Consider the following 21,869-nt stretch of genomic DNA (forward strand, 5'->3'; position numbering starts at 1 on the left):
CGAAAAAAAATTTTCCGAGAAAAATTAGTTCAGCCACATTTTAGGGTGCCTTGCACTCCATCTTTCTGCCAAAAATCAGGAAAAAGTAATGAAGCAATTTTGCACCAAGTCAAAAAAACCTTATTTTTAGGTAGTTTTTGGCCCAAATTTGCGAAAATCCGTATTTGACGACGAAAAAAAATTTTCCTAGAAAAATTACTTCAGCCACATTTTAGGGTGCCTTGCACTCTATCTTTCTGCCAAAAATCAGGAAAAACTAATGAAGCAATTTTGCACAAAGTCAAAAAAACCTTTTTATTAGGTAGTTTTTGGCCCAAATTTGCCCCCAAATTTTTTTTCTCAAAAATCAGGCTTCGTCACTTTTTAGGCATTGCTATTTTGTATCATTGCGCAAAAAATTAAAAAAAACTAATGAGCCAATCCCAAGAAAAGCTGCTAACAGGAAAATGGTAAGAGGGAATTTCCCCGAAAAAACGAAAATCCGTATTTTACGACGAAAAAAATTTTCCGAGAAAAATTACTTCAGCCACATTTTAGGGTACCTTGCACTCTATCTTTCTGCCAAAAATCAGGAAAAACTAATGAAGCAATTTTGCACTAAGTCCAAAAAACCTTATTTTTAGGTAGTTTTTGGCCCAAATTTGCGAAAATCCGTATTTGACGACGAAAAAAAATTTTCCGAGAAAAATTACTTCAGCCACATTTTAGGGTACCTTGCACTCTATCTTTCTGCCAAAAATCAGGAAAAACTAATGAAGCAATTTTGCACAAAGTCCAAAAAACCCTATTTTTAGGTAGTTTTTGGCCCAAATTTGCCCCCCAAATTTTTTTTTCAAAAATCGGGCTCCGTCACTTTTCAGGCATTGCCATTTTGTATCATTGTGCAAAAAATTAGAAAAAACTAATGAGCCAATCCCGAGAAAAGCTTGTAACAGACGAACGGACAACGGTCAAATTAAAGGACCTCCCGGTAGGTCCAAAAAGTGATATGAACGATGTTAGAATGCGTCGGGAAGTCTTTCCCTGCAAAAGCATCGATTATTTGAGAGAGTGGAGAGAGACTTGTGGTTGATATTCGAAATTGTTTTTGTTCAAATTGATAAATAGAATACACTCTTCTCGAGATGCATAAATTTATTGTTGTCCTCGTTTTCAAACAGATTTCATTGCTATGAAATTATACATTTAAACCAATATAAATTCCCAAAAGGCAAACATTAACTCTAAAACAAAAGTACTTCAAATTCAAAATGTCTCAAGAGTTGTAAACAACACAAGTATCATTGTGAATATGTAATTTTATAGCAATGAAATCTGTTTGAAAACGAGGACAACAATAAATTTATGCATCTCGAGAAGAGTGTATTGGGCGTGGTATAAAAGGGGTTCCTTTGGTCAGCCTGTTATTCGACATCGGTTATCTCTTTTGTTTCGTCCGTTGCCATAATTCAGTTATTAGTAGATTTCAAAGAAATACCTGTAATAATAGAATGGCAGGCCCGACATGTCCGTTGGAACAGGTGAAATGAAGTGCAGTATTTCCTGTATTATCTTTCAAATTCGTTCTTGATCCGTTTTTTAAAAGAATGTTGACACACTGAAAAGAGATAAACAAAGAAACAGATTTGTTGATTTTGACTTATTTCATCAAAACACAAACTGCTCGATGTCACCTAGCCCGGAGTCCACTTAAAGCTTTATAGACTGGATGGCGCGATTAAGTGTACTTCACTGGACTCGGCGTCATATAAAAAATTATCAAAAAGCAAAGTTCAGCCAAAAGTAGACTCTAGTCTAGATGTTACCTAGTGCTACCACTAGGGTGGAACCTTTTCAAAAACCTCTTCTATCCAAAAATGACAGATCTAGTTTAGTCCAGGGATTTAGTACAGTATAGTAGCACACAATAAATGTTTTACCTCAATGTTATTATACTGGCATGCTAAATGTAACGGTGTCCGACAGTTCGTCTTTGTTTTGACATTGGGGTCGGCACTGGCTTTACCGACCAACAGCTTGACAATGTTCTCGTTGCCATGGAGACTGGCCACGTGGAGGGCGCTGACGCCGTCGCTGTTACACATGTTGGCGGAAAGTGTGACCGTTTCATTTACGAATTTCTTGAAAGAAAGAGAAAAAATATTCAAAATTCATTGCCGTACAAAGCGATAAACGTGAGATATCATAATCTATGAGTGCGTTTGACTGTTACATTAGTGACACAGTTTTGCGTTGTTTTAGCTAAGACCGGTGAATATCAAAGTACCTACCACTTGCAAATTCTGGATTCTAGGCCGGCGAATTATTAGCAAGTTGGCCGGCCTTAATTATCACTCGACTGGCAAACGAGATATTTCGAACTGCGAAACAATTACTTTCTTTTACAGTGAAGGGCCGAGATCGGAGTGATTTTTTACAGGACTAAAGCCATCCGAAGAAACAATGCATTTGATAGATCCAAGATACCTTTTAACTATTACAGAAGACAGGATAATATTTTTGAAATCAATACACCTTTTCGACCGTAGCCGCCAATTGCCGCGTGGGCATTTTTTTGTCCGTTTTACCACCCTAAAACCGTCCCAGTCTTTTTTTCACACCTATAGACAATAGAAAAAGGATTTAAAAAAGGATTGGATCGAGCTTAGGGGGATAATTGAATAATAAATCGGCACGTGCCTGACCGCGCGACTACGGTCAAAAGGGTGTATAGATATTTGATAGCCTGGTTGAAAAAGGTCAGCAAAAAACTAAAAATTAACAAAAGAACTTTCACTGCGTATAAATACCTGTTGCAAGAGACAACATCGTTCACACTGACAAAGTGGATGACACAACTGCGCAGAGATGTCAACATTGTTTAGATCCTCGTAAACTGTTTCTCCTGATGTGATAGCGCCACTACTTTCTATTGGTTGTGTGCTCTTTTGTGGAAGTCCCAACTTTGTTCGGACCTTTTCAAATGAAAGAGAAAAAGATAAAAATGATGATAACTTACAATTTACATTAGAATCATGGTGAGATAAACAGAACCACAGAGTGCAAAAGAAAATTCGAAAAAAAAAATCGAGAATTTACAATACACTGCATTGCCTGAAGATAGCGCCAACAAAAAACTTTTAACTTTTTAACCTTTTCCCTTTTCAATAAAAGCAGCCATTATCTGTTTATTATTCCAATTTTTTCTTACTCTTTGAAACTGCAGTTTTTAAATAACTTCCGAATAGCCCGATTCCGCACGTGATTGCAAAATATATCATTTATTTTTATGAATTAATCTCGTTGCTTGAGCTTCGGTGAAATTTGTTTCAAATCGTGCTAACTCACCCTTTAGAGAATCACCGTGGCTTTGTTTTTACGAGTTTAAAGTAGCCTGTGACCGCAGTCAGAAGCGACCCGAAGGCTTCTCTTTCGATAGCTATCTACCCGAAGGTAGGGGAGGGCGCCACTCTTTCTCCCTGGATTGCTCCACTTACCCTCGATTCTTCTCTTTAATTGCTGAGCATCAAGCAGAGAGGCATCAAGTACCATTTTGTTGGAAATCTTTGGTATGACCCGGATGGGGGTTGAACCCACAACCTTGCGTATCGTAGCCGGATGCTCTTCCACTGCAATACGGTCGCTTGAGTTAACGAAAATTAACGAAAAAGAAGATTTAGAAGAAAAAGAAGGAAAAAAGTTTACCGTAGCTTCATCACCATTGGCTGCTGCTTTCAAAAGGGTTGTGACCTAAAAAAACAGAGAATATAGAAAATATACAAGCTAAGTGGAACAAATCAGAAAATCTTCCCCGAAAATTTTACCTGCGGGGAAATATCCCCGGAACTAAACACAGGGGATGTCTCGCAGACCCTTTAGGACTTTCTCAGCCAGTGGGTGGTAAATATAACGGACTGAAACTCGATGGGGATTGGTATTCCCATATCTTTTATGACCAGGGATTCAAATTCTTTTTGTGGGAAAAATAGCATAACATTTTGCAGTGACGATGAGTTTATTTGATTATTTTCAGTGGGGACAAAAATTGTAGCATGATTTTCAACAGGAACGATGAAGACGGTGTAACTAACCAAAGACAAAAACCAAGCTTTTTTTTCGCAAGAGCCCTCCTAGCATATTCTCGATTCTCTTTAGATCTCTTTTGTTAGCGTGTCAACAAAAAACGCTATGTAATGGTTCCTTATCCAATCTTGAATAACAGAGCATGGGAAGAGACAGGGGAGAAAAAAGCGAATCTTAAAGGTGATAAAGGTGATTGTAAGTTGTCAGCTCCAAGATTAAAAAGGTATTTTATTGAAAGTGACTTTCCTTACTTATGACCGTCCCTATCACATGTAAGCGCTCAACTCCAAGACCGTTGGTTGAGATCGAATTAGAGAGAGTGAACCACCATTTTACCTCTTTTCGTTTTCGACTAGTACTTGGTGAATCGGGAGGAATGACACCAGTCTTCAATGAACTCTCTTCTGCTATCCTTCTCTGAAACAAAAGAAAGGAAACAAAATTATCAACGAACAATTAAAACACATTTTGGTTCTTTAATAGTCTACACAATAGACAGCTCCATACTTTTAGACCTTACACCATATTAAGATTAGGAGTTTTACGCTCGAAACGAAGGAAGATAGACGTAGCCTAGTTCTTAAATGGCTCGTATTCCTTTGATTTCATACATGCAAATGCTAAAGTCAATTCCTTTTTTGAAATATAAAAAAACTTAGAGGCTTTGTTTTTAAATAAGAGTGATATCGTTTGCTTACTCATCAATTTTAATTCACAAGCTAGTTCACATTGAATTGACACGGATGTGGACCAAGATTAGTCAGTAGAAAAACATTTTTTGTTTATATCAGCATAATAACAATAGACAGACACTGTCCTGATATGAAATACGTTTCTGATATGAAACGGGAACACTTATGTAAAAATAAAAAGTTTGAAAGTAAGGCTGTTATATGGCTTTTTAAAGTTGGAGTTATCTTGCTAAAAACTGAATACTTGTACTATAATAAAGTTGAGTATATCGATTTTTGCTTAAGGTTAAGTCAAAAGATTTGGATAATTTGCTCAGCACCATATAAAAAATCAGATCAATGATAAAAACTAGATATGATAAAATAAACCCACTTATTTACATCTAAAAACGCGGAATTGAAAGGAAAATTCATTGACAGATTTCGTAAATACAGGTAAATATGACAAGTGAAAAAATAAAAAAGCGCTAAATTTAATCCGTCATTCTAAATGCAGCACAAAACGTTACCACAAAGCTTGCTTACTTACGCTTTGGGAAAGATCGAAAATTCCACTCAATGTCAATCCAATGTGAAAATGCTTGTAAATTAAAATTGACGAGTAAGCAAACGATATCACCTTATTTAAAAACAAAACCTTTAATTTGCCTTTCACTGAAAGGTTAAGACAGGTGCTCTCTAATAAAAACAGATCGACACCCGGTCGTTCAGGTAGGCTAGATTACTTTTGTCACGAACCTCTGAATCAGGCGATGGTGGCAAATAAACATAGCCGTCCTCTTTTGATTCATCGTTCGTGTCCCGCAAGAAGATCTCACGAACCTGAAAATAAATTGTTCTGTTACAGAAAACTTTCGATAGAGAAAGGGATAAACAAAATTGGTACCGGGTATGTGTACTGACTTGAGTTTCTTAAATTTTTTTAAGTCGGTATGTTTAAATGAACCCTCGAAGTCTCACGTAATGATTAAACAAAAAATTTTCAAAAGTCCCTCGACCTACATGAATTCTAAAAAATTTCCACTGGTATAATGTAATGAGCAGGAAAAATACTTTAAAAAATCAAGTCAACTATCATCAAAACAAACTGAAAAATCAAAAAAAGTCAACGCAGGATTTTAATAATCTTGAGCTTTAGCTTTCGCTATAACCATAACCAAATCTAGATTCAAAAAAAATGAATGCTTCTACGAGTCAACAAACAAACCTTATTGTTCATGGCGCATTCCATTGGGTTTTCATGCTTCTTGTTCTTTAAGTCTTTTGAGGCACCACATTTCAGTAATAGATACACCAAACGACCTATGGAGTAAGGGAAAAGAAGGTCAGTTATGGTGGTCAAAGCAAAGTGATAGCGCCTTTAGGGGTATCAAACCCTCTGAGTCAATACTTAGTAGAAACTTTTGACTGAAAGAAAGGCAAAACTCATAGGCTCAAACAAAGCAAAGCAAAGTGATAGTGCCTTTAGGGGTATCAAACCCTCTGGGTCAATACTTAGTAGAAACTTTTGACTGAAAGAAAGGCAAAACTCATAGGCTCAAACAAAGCAAAGCAAAGTGATAGTGCCTTTAGGGGTATCAAACCCTCTGGGTCAATACTTAGTAGAAACTTTTGACTGAAAGAAAGGCAAAACTCATAGGCTCAAACAAAGCAAAGCAAAGTGATAGTGCCTTTAGGGGTATCAAACCCTCTGGGTCAATACTTATAGTAGAAACTTTTGACTGAAAGAAAGGCAAAACTCATAGGCTCAAACAAAGCAAAGCAAAGTGATAGTGCCTTTAGGGGTATCAAACCCTCTGGGTCAATACTTAGTAGAAACTTTTGACTGAAAGAAAGGCAAAACTCATAGGCTCAAACAAAGCAAAGCAAAGTGATAGTGCCTTTAGGGGTATCAAACCCTCTGGGTCAATACTTATAGTAGAAACTTTTGACTGAAAGAAAGGCAAAACTCATAGGCTCAACAAAGCAAAGCAAAGTGATAGTGCCTTTAGGGGTATCAAACCCTCTGGGTCAATACTTAGTAGAAACTTTTGACTGAAAGAAAGGCAAAACTCATAGGCTCAAACAAAGCAAAGCAAAGTGATAGTGCCTTTAGGGGTATCAAACCCTCTGGGTCAATACTTAGTAGAAACTTTTGACTGAAAGAAAGGCAAAACTCATAGGCTCAAACAAAGCAAAGCAAAGTGATAGTGCCTTTAGGGGTATCAAACCCTCTGGGTCAATACTTAGTAGAAACTTTTGACTGAAAGAAAGGCAAAACTCATAGGCTCAAACAAAGCAAAGCAAAGTGATAGTGCCTTTAGGGGTATCAAACCCTCTGGGTCAATACTTATAGTAGAAACTTTTGACTGAAAGAAAGGCAAAACTCATAGGCTCAAACAAAGCAAAGCAAAGTGATAGCGCCTTTAGGGGTATCAAACCCTCTGGGTCAATACTTAGTAGAAACTTTTGACTGAAAGAAAGGCAAAACTCATAGGCTCAAACAAAGCAAAGCAAAGTGATAGTGCCTTTAGGGGTATCAAACCCTCTGGGTCAATACTTATAGTAGAAACTTTTGACTGAAAGAAAGGCAAAACTCATAGGCTCAAACAAAGCAAAGCAAAGGGATAGTGCCTTTAGGGGTCTCTACCCCTCTGGCACTGGGTCAATACTTTTACATCAACCATCAAATACTGCCGAATTCTTTCTTTACCCTCCAGCCTTCAACCCATCTCTTTTTTAGAGTGCTATGGGATATTTCTAAATTTTTCACACTAATAAATAATATTATAGTAAATTTAGTAGAAACTTTTGACTGGGAGAGAGGCAAAATTCATAGGTCCTTAGTTACCCTCGGCAACAGAAATAATTGCTTTTGAGTTTCCACAGAAAGGGAAAAACTTTTGCCAAGTTATTAAAAAGTTCGAATTGATAAAAAGTTCGAATTAGAGATCTTCATCACTTGCAAAAATACAACCACAATTTTTGAGAAGGCGATACAGTTGACATTCGCTAAATTGAACTGGAACGGGAAATCTAATTCGCTTGAATTACAGAGAGATTCAAATTATAGAAAGCATTTTAGGAGTGGTTCTGGGGACCGAACATAAGTTCGAATTATAGAAAGATTCGATGATTCGAATAATATTAAGTTCGAATAAGAGAGAGTTCACCGTATTAAGTGTACATTGACCGCATTGTTTGAAATCATGAGTCCAATCAACCAACCCAGTTAACGCCGTCGAATAGCTGTAGTACAGAGCTTGCTTGAATGAATTATAAAATTCGACCCAGGTTGAAGATTCCTCTCCAGCCCCTTGGGGCTTTAAGCCTAATGGGTTGTTTAGAGCCCCAAGGGGCTGAAGAGGAATCTTCAACCTTTCTCAAGCAAGAAAAAGTGAAGCCTTAAGTTTGCCCCGCGTTTAAAATGCTAAATCGAATCTAGTTTTTCCTTTGTTTTCGCACGATATGTTTTTCAGAATCAGGCGATGGATTTTACTTTCTCTACTTTCAATCTGGCGTTTGTGTGAAAACCACGCGTGTCACTCGTTTTGGTTTTGATGGGCTTCATTTCTCATCCAAGAATTTTAGATCAAGCCCCTTTCGGGGCTTTGTAATCAATGGAAATACCTACTGTGGGCAATGCAATAGAATCTATAAAAATTGACCACAACAATTGATTTAAAAATACAATCTCCTAATTACTTTTAGTTTTATACATCCGCACAGCTTGATATTAGCTTAAGCGCTATTTATCTTTAGAATAATCATTCTATTAACAAGAAAATCCGATTAAAGATTACTAGTTATAATCAAGAAAACTATCCATAAAAATAAGAGCTATTTTGATTATAGAGGTATTTTGATTACCATGTAGGCATGGAAAGAAAAAAAACATGGGAAAATAGATGGGGTTTAAAAAAGGAATCGATTGAATAGATGGTGATATTATAATCAAATAGTATGATAATGTAAACCAAGTCTATGAATCATTTTGAGAATGTACTCTATCTTGTGGTAGTATGACTCTGATGGGGCCTACACTGCACGCATCACCTCTGATATGTTTTGATATAGGGGATCTTATACACGATACGCGTCCCCTATATCAAAATCAATTTTGGAGATGTCTAGATGGGTTCGCAAGATGTTTGAGGTTTAGTATTTTCAGGTAGGAGAGTTAGACCTAAAAAACGGGCAATTGAACTTCCAATATACTCTTTTTATATATTAGAACAATCTTATTAGAACAATGAAGCTCCTAAATAATTTTAGATCAGTCATAAAAAAAAAAACCTGAATTTTCAGTTGAGGGTCAATTAGCAAATAAAAGGGTTTAAAATACTTTGACTTTACCTTCAAAATAAAAACGGAGAAGAACAATTTCAGGGTTAATGTGCCGAACAAGTTAAAGCAGATCCTCGAAAAAAGTTTACTGGTTTTAATAAAAAAAGAGTATATTTGAACTTCGATATTTGATAGTTATGGAATATAATAATTGGACTGTGCGCCGAGTTTGGTAAAAGGGCAAGTAATGGATAGAATCGAAACTTTATCTGTGTCAGTGTATCCAGAAAAAAAGGCAAATATTTCATGTAAAAGTAAAATCCTAAATGCTCAGGTAAAGCTTACATGGTCAGAATATGTTGATATTGGTTATTTTAGCAATTTACTAAATTCAAAATTAGAGCAAGAATAATATTTTCAGTATTGCTACTTTACCTGATCCGATATTTCGAATTTTGGAATTGGTATATGACTTCCAGGCTATATTGCCAGCCTAGCTGGACCTTTCGTAATTTTGAGTTTTAATCCTTAGCCCACGAGGGACGCGTATACGTGTCCTGAGAGAGAGTCTTCTTTGAGCTCAGATTCCAAGCTATGTTTTAATACTGAAAGGATCATGTTATTATTTTCGGAAAGAGAATAAAAAGTCCTTTCCGAAAAGTATCGGGGTCATAAGGTTTGGATATAACGAAATTACAAAACAAACGTCTGAAAACTAAAAAAGCTTTAAGTGTTTTAAAGATATGTTAAGTGTTTTGATATTTTATGACAACAAAGTTATCTTTTAACTACCCTGTAAGTTTTTACCTTTTGATTTAATATTTTCACTTGAATTTTTACGTTTTAGTACCTCGACCACCTCTCCCCGGTAACAACCTATACTTGGCACTTTTGGTTTATAACCTTGAACTTGGGTAGGTTTCTCTGACTAAAACTGATTCCAATGTCCCTTTGATAATTTGTCTGATAATATTGAGTACAATTTTTGGCTGGATAGAAGTTTTAGTAGCTAAAAAGCACCAACTAAAACCCTAATTTTTCAACCTTTAGAAAAAGGGTCAAAATTTAGATTTTTCGCATGAATGTAAAGATGCAATAATTTTCAAAAGTAATCATACCATTTGACTGATTTTGTCTTATTTGAAACCAAACTATATAAAAAACAAGTTTTGGTATGGAAAAATTGGGAAATTTGATGAGGTTTTTGAAGAAAATCTTTAGCATAACAAGAAAATAGATTCAATTAGCTTACCAAAAATGTATACTGTAGACTAACTTCAGTTCAGATGATGTCTCATTAAAAAGATATTATATTATTATACTAATACCATTCTCGTAAAACGTCCAATTTTGAAACAAATTGAAAATATTGTTCCCTAGCCCGTCCTCTATCAAATGAAACAAAAAATTTTCGTTTTTGATGTTTTTTTGATTGCCGATGCCGTCATCGATGACGTTATTTTTGAGCTATTTTCCTTTATAGCTTCTCAAATATTGATTTTCAGATATGTTGTGATATATTTTGGAATCCTTGGATAAATATCTTTCATTTTGAGCCATATTCCATATTTGAGCTTCTTATTGGTCAGCCCCGATGACCCTTCAAATCCCTTTTTTCCAGCCGCCGCCGCAACTTAAAAGTTTGGTTTTTTTATTCCGATTTCCCGATCTCACTTTGATTTCTAAACTTTCTTCCGATCGGGTTGACTCTTTGGGTACTTTTAGCGTGCGTTGTTTTTACAGATCATAATGTGGTGTTTCAAGATGGCGGCTCAAGCAATAAGTCAGATGTGATAAGTCAGTGTTGTTGTACCAAAGTATTTCCAGTGTAAATCTGTTGCAAGTTTCAATTTCTGTTATTTATTTTTCTAACTCGGCAAATCAAACACATGATTTTCATCAAGGGGATTCTTTTTCTACATCTTTTGAAGCTTTAAAGCCGTTTGCTCAAGTTTTTCTTTATGATGAATTTTCTGATACTTTTTATTGCTGCTTTTTATTAGTTTTTGCAATAAAAACATATTTTTCTTGTTTGTCTCTAGGGGGGATTGATGGTGTTATAATGTTATTGGAATTTGATAAAGTTTACAAAAGCACAGCTACTGTCTAAATTTGATAAAGACTGGATGCAATTGTGCTTTTTTGGACTTGGACGTGTTTGATAAGGCGAATAGCAAAAAATTGTTTGGTTCCCGTCATTTCTACTCTAAAAAGAGTCGTTCAGTCGGTCGGTCGAAAATATTTTTCTGTTAAGAAGCAGCTACATCTTTTTGAAAGGGAATCCGTGTGAACTGATCCGAATTAAAAAATTTGAGAAACCGTGGATAAACTGGTTTTCGGTTTACTCTCCATTAGCATGCGGCTCGCTACTTCGATTTGAAAACTTGTAAACACAGAGCGTGCAGAGGTTGACAGTGGAAATCCAGCAAAGCAGCGGAAAAGCTTTCCGACTCTCCAACTCTACCTGTTGACCTTAAATCAGGGTCGGTCAGATGACGGGAACCAAATGATGACATCACATCTCCTATTATTGGACTTGCAAAATTATAACAAATGGTCTTTGTATTAATATTAATATATACAGTTCTTGTTGAAATTGATCAAACTATTTTTCACGCAGTTCCGGACGCAGATTGTGTTTTTCTAACATTTTCTAACCTTGGTGCACGTTTTGACTGAACGATGGAATGGAATGAATGGCGACAACAGTTTATACATATCTCTTATCAGACTTGCAGAAAGTGGACTGCAGACAGTTATGAAAAAATGGTTTCTAGAATTTAATGAATTATACCGTCAAGTTACACAACATGCACACTCTCGTCACAAATTGCACAGTCATAACAAACAGATTCATCTGGTCTTCATTTAACATTGTTTTAAAGTTTAACAAGAATCGCAAAATTGCGACTAAATATTTCCTTAAAAATGAAGGTCATTATTGACATATACTAGCAAGTAGCTGTCGCTAAGAATGCCCCGCAGAGCTTCCTATCAAAATATCCCTAAGTAAGCAAAATTACGCATGTGTAGATTTTAAATTCGTTTTATCGATAAAATTTACTTTTGAGATGACATGGGATAGACGGTCGCTCACATCTCAAAAAGAGAAGTTATCGCTCACATGTTATCACAGTGAAAACACCAAAAATTCTGAAATTGATTTGATTCTTATAAAGTAGACACTTATAATAAAAATAGATATGCTCATCTTTTTCGCCATACTTTACTTACTTTGTAAGAACTAATTACCGAAAGATATATTGCCTTCAATCAAGAGATATTGATTTGATTCTTATAAAGTAGATGCTTATAATAAAAATAAATATGCTCATCTTTTTCGCCATTCTTTGTTTACTTTCTAATAACTAATTTCCGAAAGATATATTGCCTTCAATCAAGAGTTATTGATTTGATTCTTATAAAGTAGATGCTTTATAATGAAAATAAATATGCTCGTCTTTTTCGCCATCCTTTGTTTACTTTCTAATAACTAATTACCGAAAGATATATTGCCTTCAATCAAGAGTTATTGATTTGATTCTTAAAAAGTAGATGCTTATAATAAAAATAAATATGCTCATCTTTTTCGCCATACTTTGTTTACTTTGATAGAACTAATTACCGAAAGGCATATTGCCTTCAATCAAAAGATATTGATTTGATTCTCATAAAGTAGACTTTCTTTAGGCGCTAAAACGGGCGTCAGTCAGGGCGTACTGAAGACGTTTTGACATCTGAAAATGGAGAAGAAAGCTCGTTTTAATAAATATTTCCCTTTTGGAAAACGGAAAATATTTAAAAAACACTGCCAGTGCTTGGCACAGAAGAGAGGACTCCCCGTTGAAATTAATTGCTACTCCGCTGCCCTGTTGAATTTATTTATTATAGTTGTGTGTTTATTCCGCCAAGGCGGTAAAGCGATCGCCCAAATTCATAGACCAATCACAAGGGAGTTTAAAGCAAAACGGGGGAAAAATGAGCTTCCCTGCATAGTTATGAATTTTAAGTTTTGCTTTCGATTATCATTTGCGGCCAGCAAAGTCTTCAAGATGGTTGTGTGCATGTTGTGTAGCTTGACGGTACTAAACTACAAAATTTATTTACGCAGACTGGATGCAAAAGTTATGTTTTTCTGACCTTGCCAAATTTTGGCTTTGACTGACTTTGTTGAAATAGTCATAAATTTGAACTAGGTTTTGCAAAGTTTTTGATGCAAATTGTGTTTTTCTGGAGTTTGCGCTTTTTGACTTAAAGTTTATAGCTTGTTAGTTTAAAGTGTTATTGGAGTTTTATGGTTTTATCAAGTAAAACAAAAAGTACAGTTTCTATGTATATTTGATGGATATCTTTATTTTGGTTCTGACGTTTTGGCAATTTTCTTATTTATTTCTAGATAACACTTTGGTCAGATATGGATATTGTCTACATCCAACAGAAAAAATGTATCATAACTGACTGGAATGAAATTAACAAAAAGTTTAATTACACTATGTTTCTCTTTTATTTTATAGTAATGAACTATAGCTTAATTGTTTGATGTCATAGAAACAGTGCTACAATGCTAAAGAGAAGTATACTTTGGGCTTCTCGTGGGGGGTTGGAGGAGCTCTCAGGCTTGTTTTAAATAATTTTAAATCAAGTTATCAAATGTTTCACATTTTGTACATTATTCAACATTTTTAGTCTACTCTGTTTCAGTACATCTCTTACATCTGTTAACCCACTTATTAAAGCTATCTAGCTAAGCTCTATTGGCTGACCTTCCAGCCTCGGCTGGTTTATTTTCACTTCGATTTTCAAGCGCCAGCAAAAGTGATGGCGTCACATGGGGACCAGCAAAATGGTCAAGAATTTTCTCACCACTTCATTTTATGGACCTAATTTATCATTCAAAACAGTTATAGTTTGCTTCTAACAATTCTGTGCACAGGAAGGATGTTTTCAGAACATAGTGGCTCTCACTATCATGGTGCAATTTTACTGTAAAACTGCGTAAGTTCCTTGTTAACACTCCGGTACAGAGTACAAACATGAACATTTTTTTATAAGAACAATTTTATAAAACAATGAGGCTCAAAAATGCCAAAAAATAAGAACAATTTAAGAACAGTGGAGAGGCTGAAGTTAGAGAGTTATAGCAAAAAGAATCACTGGTTTTTAAAATTCTCTAAATAGTAAAGTAAAATAGCCAAAACTTGTTTTTACCTTAGAATAAATAAGAACAGCCGAGCCTCAGCAAAAATTTACTGGTTCTTATAAAAAAAAGTGTATAACATAACATAACTCTTTTGTGGTTATTATACTACCAAGTAATCATCAAATTTTTCTCAGTAAAATGAATATAAAATCTTTTTATTTAATACAACTGTCATTTTTAGCAGCGAATTAAAATACTGTGACGAAGGGAAGTTAGGCGATTGGGGTCACCCTTTAGTTATTGAGGGGACCTCTCAGATCACTTATCTGTTCCTTCGATCAGGGTATCCCTTATTGGGGATAAGTCTATGGACACGTAGTAAAGGTACGCTAATAGATTTCAATCAACATCAATTCTGTTTCTCCAATTAAGCAATAAATATCAAATAAGCGTAACATAAATAACATCAAATAACTTAGTAACTCTGGCATGTAATTAACGATAGTTCTCTTTCAAGTCCTTCTCCTTCAAGTTCTCCTTTTCAAGTCCCTGATTTCTTTCCTTTTCTCACTCATAATCTCTCGCCCTATTCAGAGGTCTGAGCTCTTCTGGTTCCCATGTATTCTCCTCTTCGGGAAAATCCTGCCATTTGATTAAGAAGTATCTCTTGCTTCTTTTCATCTTCATTTTCAGTATTCTCTCGACCATATACATCTTTTCTTCCTCTTGTTCTCCTTTCTCGTCATCGTTTGGATCGAGAGATTGGCTAATTCTTTCGTTTGCACCATCTTGGTCCGGATTTTGACTACTGTTTCCTTGTTCGCGTTCTTCGGTTTCACCGTTTTGGTTCTCTTGATTGGAACTGTTTTCATTTGAGTCGTCTTTCTCCTCTTCTGGTTCCCCTCCTATGTCTTCTGAGCCTTCAATATCCTCGGATTCGTCACTGCTTTTATCTTCATCTTCCATCACTCGGAAGTTAGGATCTTTGAATGATTTCAATCTATTCACGTGAACTGCTGTTGGCTTTCTTTTGTTGAGCGGATCAGATAATTCGTAGTTTACCTCCGACAACTTCTTTGTGATTCTGAATGGTCCAATCCATTTCGCCATCAATTTTGGACTCAGTCCCTTCTGTCTGGCCTTGTTGTGTAACCATACTTCGTCTCCTACTTTGAACTCTTTACCTTTCACGTTCTGGTCGTAGTAATGCTTGTTCTTGCGTTGAGCTTTCTTCAGATTTTCGTTGGCTATCATTTGCGCCATCTGCACTTGACCGACTATTCGAGCTCGATGATCCTCCACTTGAGGTGATAGCTTCTTACCCGGATTGAACTGTAAGTCAGATGGTAAGGTTGCTTCTCTCCCAAACATCAGGTAGTATGGGGACTTCTTTCTCGATTCATTGACGCTCGTTCGGTAAGCGAAAAGCACTGATGGCAGATATTGATTCCAGTCGTTTTGTCTGGAGGCTACAAAGTGTGAGATTCCTTTTACCAACGTTCCATTGAGGCGCTCTACGATACCATTGGATTGGGGGTGGTAAGGAGTGGTCTTTATTTGTTTAATGTTCAGCATATTACAGACTTCTGCCATCAGGTTCGAAAGAAAATTCTTTCCTTGATCTGTCACGAAATGCCTCGGTACTCCGAATCTAAATATGATGTGGTGAAGCAGCAGCTCTGCTATTACGTTTGCCTCGGTTGATGCCACTGCAAATGCTTCGGGCCAGGCTGTCAAGCGCTCGATAAATACGACTACGTACCTGTTACCGGCATCCGTTCTTGGAAATGGTTCGACAACGTCGCAATGAAGGGCTTCAAAAACTTCTCCTGTCGCGATTGGATACAAAGGTGCATTCTTTTTGGTTGTTCCTTTGTCTTGTTGGCAAATAATACATGTGTTCACCCAAGTCTGGATATCTGTCAGCATATTGGGCCAGTAATATCGTCTGCGGATTTTATCTGCTGTCTTTGCAAATCCAAAATGGGCAGAGGCCGGTTCATCATGGTTGAGTTGCAGAATTTGTGCACGATACTTCTTTGGGATAACCAGTTGTTTCCATGTCCCTTCTGTTGTTGCAATTCTTGGACTAAATACGTGATATAACACGCCATTATCAATGAGGTAGTTATCGATATCGCGAAGAATTTCCTTCTTTTCTTTTGAGTCCTCGGGTAGAACTTTGTCTGCGAGGTATTCCATTTTTCCTAGTAGCTGTGGGTCGGCCTTTTGATGCCTGATTATCGATTCCTTATCAAAGGGGCTCTCTGTGATCGCTGAGAACTTTTGTTTCTCTCCTTTCTGCTCATCTATAATGCACGGAGATGAATTATTCAAATTTCTCTCGTCGAGCTCGAGTTTGCTTCTCTCCTTGAATGCTTCTGATTCATATTTCATGACGTTTGATTCATCTTCTCCTTCCACCGTTGTATTTGGGGTGAAAAATACCTCTTCCTTTTCTATTTTTGATTCTGGTTGTTCTGTTTTTTTCCTATTTTTGGTAGACTTCTTTTCTTGAATAGGATCTTTTGCTGCTTCAGCTTGAAGTTGTTCCCATGGGATTCTTGATAGAGCGTCTGCATTTCCGTTTGCCTTTCCGGGGCGGTATTCAATAACGAAATCATAGGCTTGTAGGTAAAGAACCCATCGAATCATCTTATTGAATCGGTCCCGTGTCTTCAGCATGTATTCTAAGGGCTGGTGATCGGTCAGGATAGTAAATTGATCGTTTGCCAGGTAATTATGCAAGTTTTTCACCGCTGCTACTATGGCTAGACCTTCTTTCTCGATTACTGGATAATTCTTTTTCGCTGGCTTTAACGCTCTTCCTCCGTAGTGCACAGCTCTATTCATTCCATCATGCTTCTGACTAAGAGTCCATCCGATTCCAGTGTTGGATGCATCTGTTTGAAGATAAAACCTTTTTGTAAAATCTGGCATAGCGACAACCGGATCGGACGTTAGGATGTCTTTTAAGTGTTGGAAGGCTTTCTCGCATTCGTGTGTCCATTCATACTTGACTTCTAGTTTGGTGAGATGAAACAGTGGTGCCGATAAGTCTGCGAATTTCGGCACAAAGCGGCGATAGTAACTACATAGGCCTAAAAAGCTTTTCATCTGCTTCGCATTCTTCGGTCGAGGGAATTCTTTCACCTTCTTGGTATTTTCTTCATTTGGTCTCACCCCATCATGAGTTACGATATGGCCAAGGAACGCAATCTCCGTCTCTGAGATGCTTCCGAGTATTTCTAGTGTTCCTTGGTTGGCTGTGACCAGATTCGGAAGATCCTGCGATGAAAGTTTCATCGGTACATACTGTTTGATATCTTTCCATAGGTCGTTGCTCATAGCGCTGATCGCTGCACCACTGTCAATTAAGAATTGGCATGATCGTCCCAAGAGCTTTCCCCAAATGCGGACTGACGTCGCTGTGCCACTTGCAAACGTAACTGTCACCTGTGACTTTGATGTCTTTTCACCGCATGGTGGCTCTTCTCGACAACCGTCTTTCTTTTTGTTTGAATTCTTCTCTTCTGGTTGAGCAGGACCTCCTGTCTGGAATGAATTTGTCCTTTCTGTTCCCCGAACTACGTTGAGGACCGACTGTGGTGTACTAATATCTTCTTCGTTCCTCCTCTTCGACATGTCTTTTGGGATGAAAGGTTCGTCTAACGGTACCTCTTTTCATGGAGTCATGATTCGTTTCATTCCATTGTCGTCGTTTATTAATATCTCCGCAAATGAGTTATGCAGGGATCCCTCAGTGGAACAGGAGTTGGAGCAGAGCCCAGGGATTGTGTCTCTTTCATAACTTCTGGAAGGTTCGTGGGGACCACTAAGGTTTGGAGGTGTACCAATGTCCATTAGAGCTGTTTCAGGGGGTAGGTACTCAACGAGTTGGGATGTAATGTGGGGACCACTAAGGTTAGGAAGGGAGTCATCGCTATCAGAAGTTAGACCGGGAAGGGAATCATTATTATTTCCTGGGGTCATATGGGTTTTCTCTATGCAGACAGCAATTTCATTAACGTCGAGGTTTGGTAATACGTCGACTTCCCGAAGAGTTTGGAATTCTTTCAGCATGTCTACGCTGGGCTCCTCGTCACTAAACATAGGGATTTCCTCACTACCATAGTTAATTGCGTCCTCAGGAGAGATAGGTGCATTTAGATCGGGAATGGCTGCTTGGTTGAAATTCATTGGTGGCGGCGCATCCATCTGGTGATCTCGATCGACTGCTTGCAGCTGCCCATCAAGTTGAATGAATCTCTCTTCCTAGGGTATGTGATACTCTTACCATTTGCCTCATTTCTCAGGTATTGGACTTGTTGGCGCTGCTGATGGTGCTGTTGCTGAGGTGTTGGACCTGTTATTGCTGGCGTTCGGGTTGCCATGTAACGGCGCCCGTCAGTGATCGGGATTCTTGGGTCTCGACCTTCACTATCCTGTCTGTACATAAGGGCTTTGCTGTTGTTATTATTATTATTGTTGTTGTTGTTGTTGTTGTTCCCGGTATAATTATGGTTGCCATATCGTCCGCCTCGATAGTCGGTATACTGTTGATAATCGTACCTTCGATCATACTGTCTTGGTCCTCCTCCTTGAATTTCTTGGCAATATTTGCTTATGTGACCAACTCTCCTACACTGGTTGCAAATTGGCTGCCCATCCACCGTTCTCTCATATTTGGTTTTGAAGCCAATTCTCCTATCTTGAGGGGGTCTGTTTCGTCGTCGCTTGAGGTCCTTGATTTCATTCTTCATTCGTTCGATCTCCCTCATTGCGTCTGTTGTTGATGCAAAGTTTGGATGGCCAAATGTGTTGATTGGCTGAGGTACCACCATTTGTAGCTTCTGTTCGAGCAGTTCGGAGATTTTATCGTCCAAGTTTCTTCCGTCATCGGGGTAGTCATCAAACGATACTCGTTTTCGTGGTGCATTGGCAGATTGGACGGTGCATACTTTGTCAGCTGCGCCTGCTGTTAATTTGTCGATTTTCTCAGTCAATTCTTTGATTAGCTTGGCAGAATCGCCTTTATCCTTTGGTTTGATTGCGTTTTCCAGTCTAACGTAGGCCACTGCATCGCTGAAGGTCTTAAATCTTTGTAGTGTTACTGACGTTCGTAAGTCGTCCTTCAGTCCGGCGATGAGGGCATCCAGCTTCTGCTCTCCGTTGTAATCCAGTTGATACGTTAGATCTTTAACACGGTCTATATATGCGTCTAGAGTCGAGCATCCTTCTTGCTTCAAGTTGGCCAATTTCGCTTTCTTTGACATTCTCGTGTCAGGCGACGAGAAATAGTTCAGCATCGCATCCTTTATCCGTTGGTACGATGTTTTCACGTCGTCTGACAGTGCACTGTAAAAGTGCTTGGCGTGACCTTGCAAACCGTAACCCGTTAGTGCATCTAGGCGTTCTTGGTAGTTCCATTTGCCAAGGGTCGCAATGTTCTCGAACTTTTGTAGGTACGTCTTGATGTTCTCGTTGCTCGTCCCGTTGAATTGAGGTATTTTGTCCAAGGTCACTTGGAGGCCATTCATCTTGAAAACGTGGGTTACTGCTCTTCCATTTCCACTTGGGGCAACGCTGTCGTTCGAGCTGGTTGCGTATGGCTCTTCGTAAATGTGTTCGTCACTCGAAGAAGAGGTGTCGAGGATGTCTCGATGTGCTCGACGCAGCGGAGCTGGCAGTCTTGGCGTTGTTCTGTCGATTGGCACCGGCGTGTTATTGAGTCTTCTCCTCACGTTCGCCATCTTGCTTTTCTTTCACCGCTTCTCTTCTCGTTCTTCAGATTTATCGGTTGAATAATTTATAAGTAATAAAAGTATTACCTGCAGTTGTTGTACTTTCCTGATTTCTATTTATGCATTCAACTTCTGTTTGATGGCACTTCAATGAAAAGTTTGTTTCTTCTTCAACCGCCGTAAATCTTTTAATTATGCAAGTGTTCGTATCTTGTTTGACTTGAATCAAATGTAATCAAAGATGCTTGATTAACAGTTCTTTCCAACTTTCCTTCAGGTCCTTGAATAATTGATGCCAAGCGAGGATTCAATGTTTATATTTCTCTCCTCGATCAATTCTAAATATTTGATTTTGTGTAAAATTCTCGTTTTGATAGTTTTTGATATTCCCTGATGTAAAATTTCTTGTGTCCTTTTTCAAAATAACGTGTCCTTATTAATCGTGAAATCAACCAAACTACCAATCAACAATAGTTCAGTTTCTGTGGTGTAATTAAGTAGTACTCTACTACAATCTCTTACTGTTCTCGTTTCTTGGTGTAATGTAGCTCTCTCCTTTTGGACCTTTGATTCTTGCGAAGCGAGTTCTTCTGGTTCACCTTCAGTGTGACGAAGGGAAGTTAGGCGATTGGGGTCACCCTTTAGTTATTGAGGGGACCTCTCAGATCACTTATCTGTTCCTTCGATCAGGGTATCCCTTATTGGGAATAAGTCTATGGACACGTAGTAAAGGTACGCTAATAGATTTCAATCAACATCAATTCTGTTTCTCCAATTAAGCAATAAATATCAAATAAGCGTAACATAAATAACATCAAATAACTTAGTAACTCTGGCATGTAATTAACGATAGTTCTCTTTCAAGTCCTTCTCCTTCAAGTTCTCCTTTTCAAGTCCCTGATTTCTTTCCTTTTCTCACTCATAATCTCTCGCCCTATTCAGAGGTCTGAGCTCGAGGGCCTGAGCCCCACTCTATTGATGTCTATTCATTTTTCAGTTCATTAACATCGTGTTGGCTCAGTCCCAACCTCCTTTGCATTATTCATTATCGTTTACTATTCATCATCATCAACCTCACAATACCATAAGCTACTGCAAACTGTTTTACTTGAATTTCTTTTGTTCAGCGTTCATTCTAGATTGTTAACCATTTGAGCTGTTTTTTGAATAAAGCTCGATGTAAATGAGATTTTTCCACTGACTGGTATTTTACATTTTGTAAGCTTTTTTTAAAGGTTTTGTTTTTCAGCAGTTGTGATGTTGTTTTGGGGGGCGTTGTAATCTGTTAGACCACCTTTTCCCATCGTGGATATTGTTATTAACAAGTTGGTTTCTGCATTCAGCTTACTGAGGATTAAAGAATTTTATGTTTAAAAAGAAGAATTAGTATGAAGCAACAAGGTGCTAAGCATGTAAAAAAAAAAGTTTTATCTATTTTTTCTCCTATCTTATATTTTGCCAACGGTTTGTCCATCTTATTTACACGTCATGGATATTTCCAACACCAGCAAACTCTGCAGACACAAGTTCTTTGAGCAACTAGTTGAGGAATGGTGATTTATTTTTTCAAAAATTTTCTCACGTAGCACACCACACCTCTCCTGGAGAGTTCCAAAAAAGATTTTCAGCTTTACCAAAAATATTTTTCCACATGGGAATAGCTTGTTTTACCATATTCTTAAATTCGGTAACGACTTTTGACGAACACAGTTGCATTTTTTGGTATTTTTATGTATAAAGAAGGTAAGTGCCAAGAGAAAAGGTAGAAGTTAAATATTTTGGGAATCCAAACTTAGCAGCTATTTAAATAAGGAACTCGATAAGGAACTTTGAGGCTGAAATTCTCTGTAAAAATAAGGAACTCAAGGCTCACAGCAAAGTTAAGGTTCCTCATAAAAAAAAAAGTGTAATAAGTAAGTGTTTTATAATAAAATGCGGATTTCAGGAGATCGTGAAAAGAGCTTG

At 37.5% G+C, this 21,869-nt stretch overlaps 1 protein-coding gene across 1 annotated transcript in view; it reads right to left on the minus strand.

Moving 5' to 3' along the window:
- LOC136810934 (ankyrin repeat domain-containing protein 27-like) overlaps positions 1 to 21,869 on the minus strand; it is a 57,395-nt gene that overhangs the window by 12,740 nt on the left and 22,786 nt on the right. Inside the window, exons 22-28 of the mRNA XM_067067519.1 lie at positions 5,962 to 6,056; positions 5,493 to 5,576; positions 4,399 to 4,479; positions 3,685 to 3,729; positions 2,790 to 2,954; positions 1,920 to 2,120; positions 1,478 to 1,597 (exon numbers count right to left, since the gene is read on the minus strand). Of these exons, the coding sequence (XP_066923620.1) occupies positions 1,478 to 1,597; positions 1,920 to 2,120; positions 2,790 to 2,954; positions 3,685 to 3,729; positions 4,399 to 4,479; positions 5,493 to 5,576; positions 5,962 to 6,056 (791 nt within the window). The remainder of the gene's footprint in view (positions 1 to 1,477; positions 1,598 to 1,919; positions 2,121 to 2,789; positions 2,955 to 3,684; positions 3,730 to 4,398; positions 4,480 to 5,492; positions 5,577 to 5,961; positions 6,057 to 21,869) is intronic.

This window comes from Clytia hemisphaerica, unplaced genomic scaffold (assembly GCF_902728285.1).
Source record: "Clytia hemisphaerica strain Z4C2 unplaced genomic scaffold, Clytia hemisphaerica genome assembly, whole genome shotgun sequence".
NCBI classification, from domain to species: domain Eukaryota; kingdom Metazoa; phylum Cnidaria; class Hydrozoa; order Leptothecata; family Clytiidae; genus Clytia; species Clytia hemisphaerica.